Source organism: Myotis davidii, unplaced genomic scaffold (genome assembly GCF_000327345.1).
Source record: "Myotis davidii unplaced genomic scaffold, ASM32734v1 scaffold570, whole genome shotgun sequence".
Taxonomy (NCBI): Eukaryota; Metazoa; Chordata; class Mammalia; order Chiroptera; family Vespertilionidae; genus Myotis; species Myotis davidii.
Genome location: NW_006283631.1, coordinates 3,975,033 through 3,987,389, shown reverse-complemented (window position 1 = coordinate 3,987,389; position 12,357 = coordinate 3,975,033). Strand labels below are relative to the sequence as shown.

The window sequence follows — 12,357 nt, the reverse complement described above, 5'->3', positions numbered from 1 at the left end:
ACAACAATCCGCCCCCTGCCTCAAACCCGCTTTTCCCACCTCTTAGCCACAAGTGTCTCTTTCTCCGTAAGTGACACCTTTATCTCCTTGGAAACTCAAGCCAGAAATCCGAGACTCATTCTTGACAACTGACTTTTTCCCTTATCAACAGCCTCAATCATCCAGTCCTATTGATTCCATCTCCCAAGTATCCCACAGATCTGTCCACTCCTCTCATTTCCATTCACCTATCCACTCACTCATGCTGAATAATCTGAACCATAAAGATTTAATTAAAAATATATACATAAATGTGAGGAGTCGGCAGAAGGCTGGCTGGTACTCCTTTTGATATTTACAGGGTGAATATATTTTATTTGATATTCACAGGGTGAATATTTACATTTTATTACTTGTTGCTGACTCGATGGCCTAAAGCAAACTCCCCCAAAACCTGACAATCTTACTGTTTACTAAACATTACCATTGATATGTCTGTTTGCATTCCTAAAAGGCAATTGTGTGTTCTAGCTAATAAAAGCAGCTGGGAACAGAGACTCAAGAGAACTTGACTGCTATGGTATTCACAGGGTGAATATTTACATTTTATTACTTGTTGCTGACTCGATGGCCTAAAGCAAACTCCCCCAAAACCTGACAATCTTACTGTTTACTAAACATTACCATTGATATGTCTGTTTGCATTCCTAAAAGGCAATTGTGTGTTCTAGCTAATAAAAGCAGCTGGGAACAGAGACTCAAGAGAACTTGACTGCTATGGTAGAGTTTTCCTCTGGTTTCCTCCAGTATCAAAATTAATATTTCGTCTTGTGTGTCATTTGTGCGTCAGCTCTTCCTCCAAGCCTTTGAACCCCAAAAGCCACGCTGGTGGTGGACTTTCACACACTCATTCACAAATATTTACTGAGTCCTTCTTATTTGCAAGATGCTGGAGTTACAGTTGCTAATAAGTATAACAGGCCTTCATGGAATAAATCACTACCTAGAAAAGGAGACATTTAGCAAAATAAATAATTGCAACAGAAATGCATATAATACATTTCATGTAGGGGAAAATTCTATGCTGTGAGACTGCCCCAGGGTCCTAATTTAGGCTGGGGGTCAGGGAAGTCCTCTCTCAGCAGGGACATTTAAGTTGAGACCACTGATCCAATCACTCTGCATTTGGGTTATCCTAACAGCATCCTAAGTGTTCTCTCTGCCTTCAGTCTTGTCTGTCCAACCCCTTCCCCACGTGTGGCCACAATGGTGACCCGCCCCTGCTGACAATACCTCACTGATTTGCCATTGCTCTCAGGCCAGTGGCTTAGCTGACCTTTTCTGAACTGACTCCTATCCATCTTTCTAGGTTTATCTTCTCAGCCACCTCTTCTACTCTCTCCCCATCCAGATCTCATCATATATCACACACTTCAATCATGTCTTTAAAAAGTTGAAATTTTTTTTTAAAGTTTTCTTGACCTGCTAACTTTTCTCTTGCATCTGGGATTTGACTCATGTGATTCACTTTGCCTATAATTCTTATTGCCCCAACTTTGCTGGGTAACTCCCAGTCATTCAGAGGCCTCAGATTAGCTGTGAATTCCTAAGAAGCCTTCCTCAGATTTCCTTCTCTCAGTCCAGTGTGCCTCCTGAAGCTCCAATCATACGCTAAATGGGTCTGAGCAGGTCCTTCTCACGCTTTCTTCTCATCGCTGGTTTAGATGTCTGTTTTTGCAGACTGGATTGAAAGGTCTACAAGGTCAAGAATCATTTCTATTTTGTACATCATGGTATACTCAGTGCCTAGCGTAGAGCCTGGCCAGGAGGGTGAATTGCAGGAACACATCAAAGAAAGACAAGTCTAAATGATTGTACAGGGTAACATTCGGATAATCACACACTCCCATATACTCGAATAGTTAGTTGTACACACTGTGTACACGTATATACTGTCATGTGCCATATGCAGCATAAGTAATAGAGACATAAAAGAAGACAGTTGTGAGATAAGTAAAATTGTCCTTATCTGTAAATTTAAAGTTTACATTCCTATCTAGGACTTTGGAGGAAAGGACTGGGCTAGTTTCTGGTAACTGGCACAGAGCAATGAGCAGTTCAGTAAATGCTGCCTGTGCATTGGGCGCGATTGTATGTCCTTCAGGGGAAGCCACGAGGGATCCCTGGCACACATGGCAGAAGTGTCGGCCAGCTGCTCCGGGTCATGGCAGCACACCTAACTCGAGGCCTTTAGGAATGGAAAATGCTTACACACTTCCTGTCCCATTCTATAACGTTCCATTTCCCTGTCCCTGCTCTTCATGTCTCATTCCCGGAACACCCCGGTCTCTGTGACATGTGCTCCCTCTCATGCCAATTTCATTTTAATTACCTCCAAGGCACGCAAGAGTATATAATGTCTGTTGCCCCGTGAAGAAAAATAAAAAAGGAAAAGAAGAAAAAAAATGAAGATTCAAGGCCTAACCAGAATTGAATGCATAAAAGAAGCAAGGAGGAGAGATGCCCAAGCAATGTGAATAAAGTGATACCAATTTTACCAATTAGATAAAAGTTGATTATTTGCTATAGTTCCCTGATAACCCAAAGTTTATTATGGTGGTGATAGAAAAGACAGATATTTCTCAGAGTTTATCACGCATGTGATGGGGAAGTGGTGCTTTGGGCTTCAGATGGGTTATTCTTGGATAAGGAAGAATTTTCCAAATGCAGAGCATTGCTTTGGTCTGGTCTTTTCGGTGCTGCCTCATTGGCCCTGCTCCACGTCTCAGAGAAGCTTGTCTTTGCTGAGAGATAGGGGCCACTCAGACAATAGGGATAGCTGGCAGAGGGCAAGCTGGTGTGGCCTTGGTTCAGGCCATAAGCCCCATTTCATGGAGCACTGAGAAAGCTCCCAAACTGGCCTCCCAGCCTGAAGTCTTTCTCCCCTGTGTTCAGCCTCCTCTCTGCCATCAGAGTCACTGTCCTAAAACCCCATCTGATCATGCCAGGCCTTCAAAGATTTCCCACAGCCCACGACCGGAATCCCAGTGCCATGGCATTCCAGGGTCTTCACTGATGGGGAAATCTGCTGCCTCTTCCCCCGTGAACCCTCTGACTCAGCAGCATGCCACTGACTACCCACAGTGGCTTGAACACATACTTGCAAAGTCAATCTTAAGTAGCTCTATTTCTGGGAACCCTTTCCTCCAGGCCATCCTAAACACATACAGGACCTGGGGCTAGAGTACAAATGGAGGTCCCCAGGCCACATCCTAATATTCAGCAGCTATTAAAAAAAACAAGTTCTTTCCTTCTACCTGACACATAAGCCTTTATAGCAATCTGGGAGGCTTGGCTGGATTGTGCAATTTGTGGCCTTTGTAGAAGGAACAGGGGGAAATGACCCCTAGCCCTCATTCCTTGCTGCTTACTTCCCTCCCTACCCCTGGCTTTGCCCTGCAAGGAGTCTTCTATGCATGTCTGTGGATATTCCAGCCCACAGCCTTTGGGCCTGTGGGGTCACACTTAACATGGCCTGTCCTTGGGAGAACAGCCCCAGCCAACAGGCCTGCACAAGCCCTGGAAGCAGGATGGAGATATGCAGAGAAGGGATTGTGAGTTACCTGGACAGTGTTTGTAGGTGGGGCAGTGGATGGGGACAGGGTGGGGGCCCAGGTCCAGACCAGAACCTTGTAGAGCAAGTTGCCCATAGAAGGGTCCTATCCCTGGCTTCTCTGTTTCTTTCTGAGCAGAATTAATCACTACCTTTTATTTTATTTTTTAATAGAGACCTGATGCACGAAATTTGTGCAAGGGGCTTGGCCCTCGCAGTCCTGGCTTTATCTGGAAGGTTGTCTGGATGATTGTTCTGCTGTTCGATCTATTTAGCATATTAGCTCTTTATTATATAGGACTAGAGGCCCGGTGCAAAAAAATTTGTGCACTCGGGGGCACAGTCTGGGACCCCTCAGGGGATGATCACCTGCTGGATTGGGTGGGAGTCCCACTTGGGTGCCTGGCCAGCCTGGGTGAGGGGCTGATGGCTGTTTGCCACTGGTCACACCCCCTTCAGAGTGGGGGTCTCCACTGGGATGCCTGGGCAGCCTGGGTGAGGGGCTGATTGCTGTTTGCACACTGGCCACAGATCCTTCAGGGTAGGGGTGCCCCCTGGCGTGCCTGGACAGCCTGGGTGAAGGGCTGAGGGCCATTTTCAGGCTGGCCACACCCCCTTCAGTGTGGGGGGGTCTTTGCTCCAGCTCTGTTGCTGCCACCATCTTAGTTGGGTTAATTTGCATATTCACTCCTGATTGGCTGGTGGGCATGGCTTGTGGACGTGGCTTGTGGGTGTAGCAAGGGAACAGACAATTTGCATGTTTCTCTTTTATTAGATTAGATTATTTTTTGCGTCCACAGCAGTCTGCTGACAATTTTAGTATCCTGTCACTGAACTGAAGTGTTGTAGACATATCTCATCCCAGGCCATGGGCACCTTGTGGGTAGGGCCATCTGGAAACATAGAACCATAACTTAAATGCATAGAATAAAAGGTACAGCTATTGTGTGTGTGTCCACCATTTTATACGTGTGTGTGTGTGTGTGTGTGTTTGTGTGTGTGTGCATGCCTTTTAACACTATCTTCTTAATGTCAGTTCTGCAACTGACATCTATTTTAAATAGTGAAAGTAACTTCTGAGTCATGTCAGCTGTGTTTGGTGCTGTAGGAATCGGTATGTAACTAGAAATGCTCTACACTGCTGAGAGAAAAATCCTATAAAATGACTCTCTTCTCTAGAGACCAGACCACAAAAGGAGTTCCTCTGGGTCTGTACATTAAACAATGGAGGGCTGAACTCAACACTTGCTGCCGTTAGGGCTAGAAGCCCACGTCCTGGGGATAATAACAGATACACTCACATGTGTTACTAAATTCTGTCCCTTTCATTGGCTCCACTACAGCATAATTTTTAGGAGCCAAGAATGCAGACTTTGCTCCAGAAAGCCACTTGGAACATTGACCACCCAGCCTCTTCCTATAAGTGGACTCGGAGGATTCTCTGGAGCTTCCAGCCATGAATCACCATCCAGGAACTGCCTGTCTTCACCTAGGAAGGATGGTTTCCTGAGAGGGCATACCCAGAGGGCAGTGATGGAGGACGGGCACCACCTGCCCCGCCAGCCACGTGGAAGCTCACAGATGTATGGTTGATGTTGAAGCTATGCCTTGTTTGCAATCTCATGGACTACTCAGCTGCACATAGAGAAGATACTTTCTCACGGGCCGACTATTGACCCCCCGCATCCCTGGAAAAACAGGTTATCACCAGTCACAGAAGGTAGGTAGTGAGGAAGGCATTCTTGCACTTTGCCCTCATTGGAGAACCCACACACTTTATGTCCAGGTTACAGAGCATTGGCACAGCTTTTATGCAGAAAGAAAAGCATTGCTTTCATCCACATTTCCCAAGGTTAACAACCTCTTCCTTTCGCTTCCTATTTCATCTGAAATTAATTGAACTAGACTATCATTGAAAGCCTTCGTCCTCATTTCTGATTGTTGCCACATTTTCACTGTCCTCTCTCAGTAAACCCTTTGTCTGAACTCCTCCCATTCCCTTTGCCCAGTGTCTAATTAAGGGACAAATTAAGAGAGAGGAGGTGAATCAGGTGCTCCTCTAGCTCACTGCCTGTGCCCCTCAGCAGTCAAGGGTGAGCAATTGAAGGGCTGAGGACCGAAGGAGGTTAGGCGGGGCTGCCTTACCATGAAGGTGAGCGTTGATGGGAAACAAAGTGATGGAGAGTTACCTGTCACAGCATCTTCCCACTGGGTAGGATCCTGGCATGGGCAGGGCCCATTCTCACCACTGTGGATGCTTCCCAAATCCTTGCTTCTTCCTTCTGGGATCCATACTCAGCACCCACAATACCTGCAGGAATCTGTTGCCACCCTCTCCTCCTTGTTCAGTTCAATTCTCCTCCTCTTGCCCAGCTCACCTTTCTGACTGCCACCTTCTGCTGTGGCTTCTGGACCCACCACAGGCTTTACCAGCCACAGCCTTACAGCCTCAATTGTTGAGTGTAAAAAGATCTCTTTGAGATAAAAAGATCTCATTGGCGAGATTTAGACTGAGTTTACGATGTAGCTTGGACTGACCCACATGGCTTTGGGACAGGTATCTAGCCAGTGTCAGCCCCAGATTATTTACATATTTATTTATTTATTTATTTAAATTGAACTTATTGGGGTGACATGGGTTCATCCCATAGGTTCTCAGGCTTTAGGACTTGGACTACAACTCACACCATCAGTTCTCTTGTTTCTAAGATCTTCAGACTTACATTGACCTACATCACTAGCTTTCCCGGATCCTCTGCTTGCAGATGACAGAGTGTGGGACTCCTCAGCTTCAATAACGGCACAAGCCAATTCCTCATGATGAATAAAAAAATACATGCACACATAAATCCTATTGGTTTTGTTTCTCAGGCCAGAGTAACCCCAGGCAGTATCCAACTTCTGCCATCACCCTCCTGACTGTTATGACTCTAGAAAAGGTGGATGAGCATGTGTAGGCCTATGAGAGAGTTAACCGGAAGTACACATCCTATTCACATGCCCCAAAACATGCGTGGTTGTGGGGACCATCAAGTGCATACTGTACTCTTTACCTCTGGTTGCTTTCTCTTCGCGGCTACGTGCAGAAGCCGCAGAAGATGGTACTGCTCTGGCTGCTCCAGCTGCGACATCAAGGCCAGGAGTTCTGTCAGGTGTCTGTTAATTGGCTGAGGCTGCTTTTCATACACAGCAGGTAACACCCTCAACAACATGGTGTTGCCTGTTGAGAAAACAATAAAGGGATGAGCCCAAGAAATTACATTACTAGCAATGAAATCACCTTTGCACGGAATGTAATACATAGCACGAGCTGATGCCCAAGTCTTCTGCTGAAAATAACAGTACCTTATGCTGTTTAGTTCCAAAAATTGTGAAAGCACAATTTAGGCCGAATCCATAAAAGAGAATATTTTATGATGTGATCAGTGTTATATCTAATGAAAAATTTTCCCGAGTAATGCACCATGGGGAGAGAGGAAACTTTGACAGTAACCAGACCACACCCTTCAGAAGAAACGGTTCCGATAAAGAATTCCTGATGAGAACATTTGGATGTTGCTTAAATGTAAATTAAGCAGTGTCACAAGCACGAACCTACATGGAACTGAAGGACAGCAAAAAAGTTGCTGAGGAATGTGTGCACATTCCTGAGAAATACCAGGCATATGACTTACACAATCGACATATGGAGGCTAGGCCTTATTTTTATGAGAAGTTTGGAGAGTAGCAAAGCAAATTCAAATCTCTAATTTCTGCACTATTTCAAGGGAAGTTTAGAGTCAGCTTGTTTGTCACATGTGATTTGCCTCAAAGACATGTATGAACAACTGGATTTAAAATGGCAAAATCTCAAGAAAAAATATTGTATAAACTACAGGGATTTATCTGCAAACAACATATGGGAAACATCTGCCTATCACTTTATGGTATGGGTTTTTTTCTCAAAATCCTCTCAAGTTCTTAACTGTCTCGGGAGAACTGGCTTCTATGGATTTCTTGAACAAGAATTTTCCTGCCTCTGTTTACTTTAAATTCAGCTTTGTATACAGAAAATATGCACAGAAAGAATCAAATAAGCAGTAATTACACATATTTAGACCTTTATTAAATGGTGGGGACAAATCCTATCTAATAAAGACAGAATATGCAAATTGATCATCACTTCACGACAAAGATGGCAGTGCCCACAGCCAATAAGGAGGGAATATGCAAATTGATGCGACAAAGGTGGCATTCCACCCCGCCCGGGCTGCTCCGGGCCTCTAGGCAGCAGTCGAAGGCAGAAGGCGGCTCCTGGCCAGAGCGAAGGTGGTGCTGGCAGCCAGGGGAAGGAAGGCCTGTTGCGTGAATCTTTGTGCATTGGGCCTCTAGTTCATATATAAAGGACATTTAGATATGAGAATAGAGGAAAGAAGGCCAGCATTTTCAGAATGTCAATGACTAAGTTTAATAAGGCTGATTCTAGATCAAACAATGTATTTGAGTGACAAAAAATAATGAGTCTTGCTTTTTCCATATGTGGTTTACAGAATTGGTCTCAAACAGATTTTAATCAGATGCCCATAGAGTACAAGGTATTGGAAATATTCAGGTTTTCTTTTTTTAAAAAATGTATGCATTGAAAAATATTGTTTTATTTTGTTTATTTTTAGTAACAGCTTTTCCTAAAAGGATCAGGAATTTTAAATGCAATGCCCAATCTATACAGAACACATTGGATCATAGAGCTTATTATGTAGACAAACTGATCAGCTCTGCAAAAGGTCATGATGAATGGGACTGTTGTTGGCATTCAGGATGGGAAATTGGTGTAAGGCTTTTTGGTACAATACTCCCTGGGAGCCTTGAGGGGGAAAACTCCAGATTAGTCATTTTTCAGCTAGCTTGAATTTCAATCAAAGAATACAAAAGTAAATGCATAAGAACATTTTTTTTGAGTTAGAAACTGATGATGACACTTTGATGTAGAAATCCTATAAATTCCATTAATAAATTAGTATATTCTTTTAAATTATGAAATATTCAAAGTCATTAGACAATACTGTAAGGAGCACGGGTATACCTATCAACCAGCTTTGTCAAAACTTAACCTTATGGCATAATTGCTTCCCATCCCACTCATTTATTTTTCTCCCCAGAAGCAACCACCGTCCTGAAATTAGTATTTACCATCTTCCTGAGTGTTTTTTTCACTTTAATTGCATGTGTATGTATCAATAAGCATTTTATAGTATTGTTTTGCATGTTTTAAATTCTATATTATTGTATCATATTAAATATATTTCTTTGCAACACAGCTTTCCCCCATTTGACCTTACTTAGAAGTTTTATCTCCAAGGAGCTCTCCATTTATTCTTACAGCTGTGTGGTATTCCATTATATAAGTATGCAACAATTTATTCACACGCTCTGTGGTTGAAAGATAAATTATTATTAACAATTGCTTTTACCAATAGTGCTGTAATTTTTATACCTATTTCTTTGTCTATATGTGGGAGGCTGCTCTGGGGGTTGCTTTGGCGCTCAATCATCTGGGCAACTTGTTAAAACACAGATACTGATTCAGCCGATTGAGGGTAGTGCTTAAGAATCCGAATTTCTACTAACTTTGAAGGTGATGCTGATGGTCCCTAGACCGTATACTAAGGTAGCAAAGCAGTGGGTGTGTCCCTGGGAAAGTTTCTAGATCTCCTAAAATTTTTATGAAAAGTGGTTGTAATAGGTTTCTATTGCTGCCATAAGGAATTACCAAAAACTTAGTAGTCCAAAACAACACAAATTTATTATCAGACATCTCTACAATGCAGAAGGCTGACGTGAGTCTAACCGGGCTAAAGGTCAGGTATTGGAAGGGGCTGGCTTCCTTTTTGGAGGTTGTAGGAAGGAATACGTTTCCTTGGCCCTTCTAGCTTCAGGACACCACCAGAATTCTTTGGCTTAGGGTCCCCTTCCTCCATCTTCAATGTCATCGACATAGCATCTCTCTGACCCGGCTTCCTTTATCACACCTCTTTCTCTGATTCTCTTTTCTGCCTCTCTCTTCCACTTTTAAGCATCTTTGTGATTTACATTGAGTCCTTCTGGATAATCTAGGATTTTCTCGTAACATATATATATAACATCCTCAGTTCCATCTTCAGTGCAATAAAACATACCATGTTCACTGGTTATGGGGATTAAGATGTGGACATCTTTGGGGGTACATTATTCTACCTACCAACATGATTTTAACAACTTATACACCCACCAGCAGCACGTTTCCGTTGCTCTACATTCTTGCCAACATTTGGTCTTGACAGACCTCCCTTTTTCCCACTCTGATGGGATGTGAGAAAATAGCTCATCTTTTTTGTTGTTTTAATTTTCATTTCCTTAATTACTCTCATGAGGCTGAGCACACCCCTTTTTATATGTTTATAGGTCATTTCCTCTCCCATGATTTGGCCATTCATACATATCCTTTGCCTATTTTGGATTGGGATGTTTGGTTTTCTTATTGATTTGTAGACATTCCTTATTTAATCTAGGCACTAATTATTTGTTTATCTGTTTTAAAGTTGCAGTCTTAATCTAGTTGATTTTAAAAATTTCTTTATAGTCTATTTTTGTTATCATTGAGAAATCTTTCTCTCATATAAGTACATGTAATTTTTTTTCTATATTTTCTCCTAAAAGCATTATCGTTTTGTTTTTATATTTGTCTGAAATTCATCTGGACTTTACTTTTGTACATATGAGGAAGAGATCTAGTTATATATTTTTTTGCATGTTTATTTTAAACCATGGTCCCAGGTCCTTTTATTAAGTAATCATCAATTGTTTCTCTTCTGATTTGTAATAGCTTTTTCCAAAATAAGGTTTCCCATGTGTCTGGGTTTGTTTCTGGGTATTTATCATACCTTCACCAATTATAATTTTTAAAAATTATAATTAACAAGAGGCCCGGTGCATGGATTCGTGCACTACTGGGGTCATTTGGCCTGGCCTGCAGGGATTGGGCTGAAACCGGCTCTCTGACTTCCCTGAGGGATCCCAGATTGCAAGAAGGCAGTTCTTGGGTGATGCACCCTGGAATTGGGCTCCTTCCTCTCTGGTTCCGGGTGTGTCAACCGAGAACCGCAGCTGCCAAGTCACCACAGCTCGGCAGCTCCTGCATTGATAGTCTTCCTCCCCTGGTGGTCAGTGCATGTCATAGCTACTGATCAGAGCATCTGCTCCCTGATGGTCATTGCATGTCATAGCTACCTGTTTGACTGTCAAATGGTTGGACAATTGTTTAGGCTTTTATATATATAGATCATTATATTTCATAGGGCAAATTTCTTCACCTTCAACTTCAAATTCTTCTTGGCCCCTTTACATAAATTTTACCACAACTTTATCAACTTCCTCAAAAAACTAGGGTAGGATTTTATTTTTTGTATATATTTAATGTATAGACTAATTTGGGACAATAGACTTTATGAAAATGAGTCCTCTTACTGAAGAACATGATATATCCTTACATTCATATATATATTTTTTTACATTTTCAGTAAAGTTTTATAATATTGTACTTTATGTATCTTTCATTAAATTGATTTCTAAGTATCCCATGTTTGTTATTGATATTGTAAATGGAAGCTTTTTTTTTTTAAGAAACGTATTTTCAGTTGTCTGCTGGTATTAAGAAACCAATTGATTTTTGTATATTGATCTTCCACCCAACAGAAGTTGCTCAATTCTCTTATTAATAACCTGTCTTCAGAGTCTCTTAAGATTTTGCATATGGATAATCAACTTAGAATAATTGATAACAACTTTGTTTCTTTCCTTCCAACATTATCCCTTATGTGGCTTATTTTTGTCTTACTTTGTTGGCCGGACCTCCAACACTTTGATGAGTAGAACCCATGTCCATGAGTATCCTTTTATTATTCTTATTCTTCTTCTTATTATTTTTAAGAGTATGTTTCTAAGGATTCACCATTATGTGTATATATATATATGTTTTTATAGATTTTTGGTATTTATGTTTTATCAGTTTACATTCCTGTTTCCTAGTTTGAACATGAATGACTACTGAATTTTATTAAATAACTTTTCTATATCTGTTAACATGATTATATGGTTTCTTCTTCAAATTGATAATGTAATAAATTAATAGATCTTCTAACATTTAATCAATCTTGAGGTCTTGGAATAAACTCAACTTGGTTATGATGTATTTTCATGCATATGATGCTGGGTTTGTTTTGCTAATATTTTATTTGGAGCTTTTGCATCTATGTTCTTAAAGGAGACTAGCATGCTATTTCTTTTTTGAACTGTCCTTGTCTCTTTTTGCTATACTTACTAGACATATAAAAAGAATTTAGCACATTCCTGCACACTCTACTTGCAGGAGCAGTTTGGATAAGATAGAAATTATGAGTTCTTTCAATGTTTGATTAAACTTGCTTGTAAAACCTGGGTGATGCTCTATATATTTCATTAAGTTGAACTTGAAATGACATAGTTTCTGTATCTTTGAGCAGTTTTTTTTTTTTACATTTGAATGCTTAGTGATGACAGAGTTGTACTTGGTTATGAGAGAGGTATGTTAAAATCTCCCTCTATAATTATGGATTTGTCAATTTCTCCTTATAATTCTGTCAATCTTGGGTATATATATATATATTTTTAAATTTAAATCTTTATTGTTCAGATTATTACATTTGTTCCTCTTTTTTCCCCCATAACTCCCCTCCTCCCAGTTCCCGCCCCACCCCCGCCCTCACTCCCTA

The 12,357-nt window shown here is 41.4% G+C and overlaps 1 protein-coding gene across 8 annotated transcripts in view; it reads right to left on the bottom strand.

Annotated features, from left to right (window-relative positions):
* Positions 1 to 12,357, bottom strand: part of VEPH1 (ventricular zone expressed PH domain containing 1) — a 209,373-nt gene that overhangs the window by 141,821 nt on the left and 55,195 nt on the right. For all 8 annotated transcript variants that reach the window (XM_006753823.2, XM_015565560.1, XM_006753827.2 and 5 more), the window contains one exon: positions 6,646 to 6,812. In XM_006753823.2, coding sequence (XP_006753886.1) covers positions 6,646 to 6,812 — 167 coding nt within the window. The remainder of the gene's footprint in view (positions 1 to 6,645; positions 6,813 to 12,357) is intronic.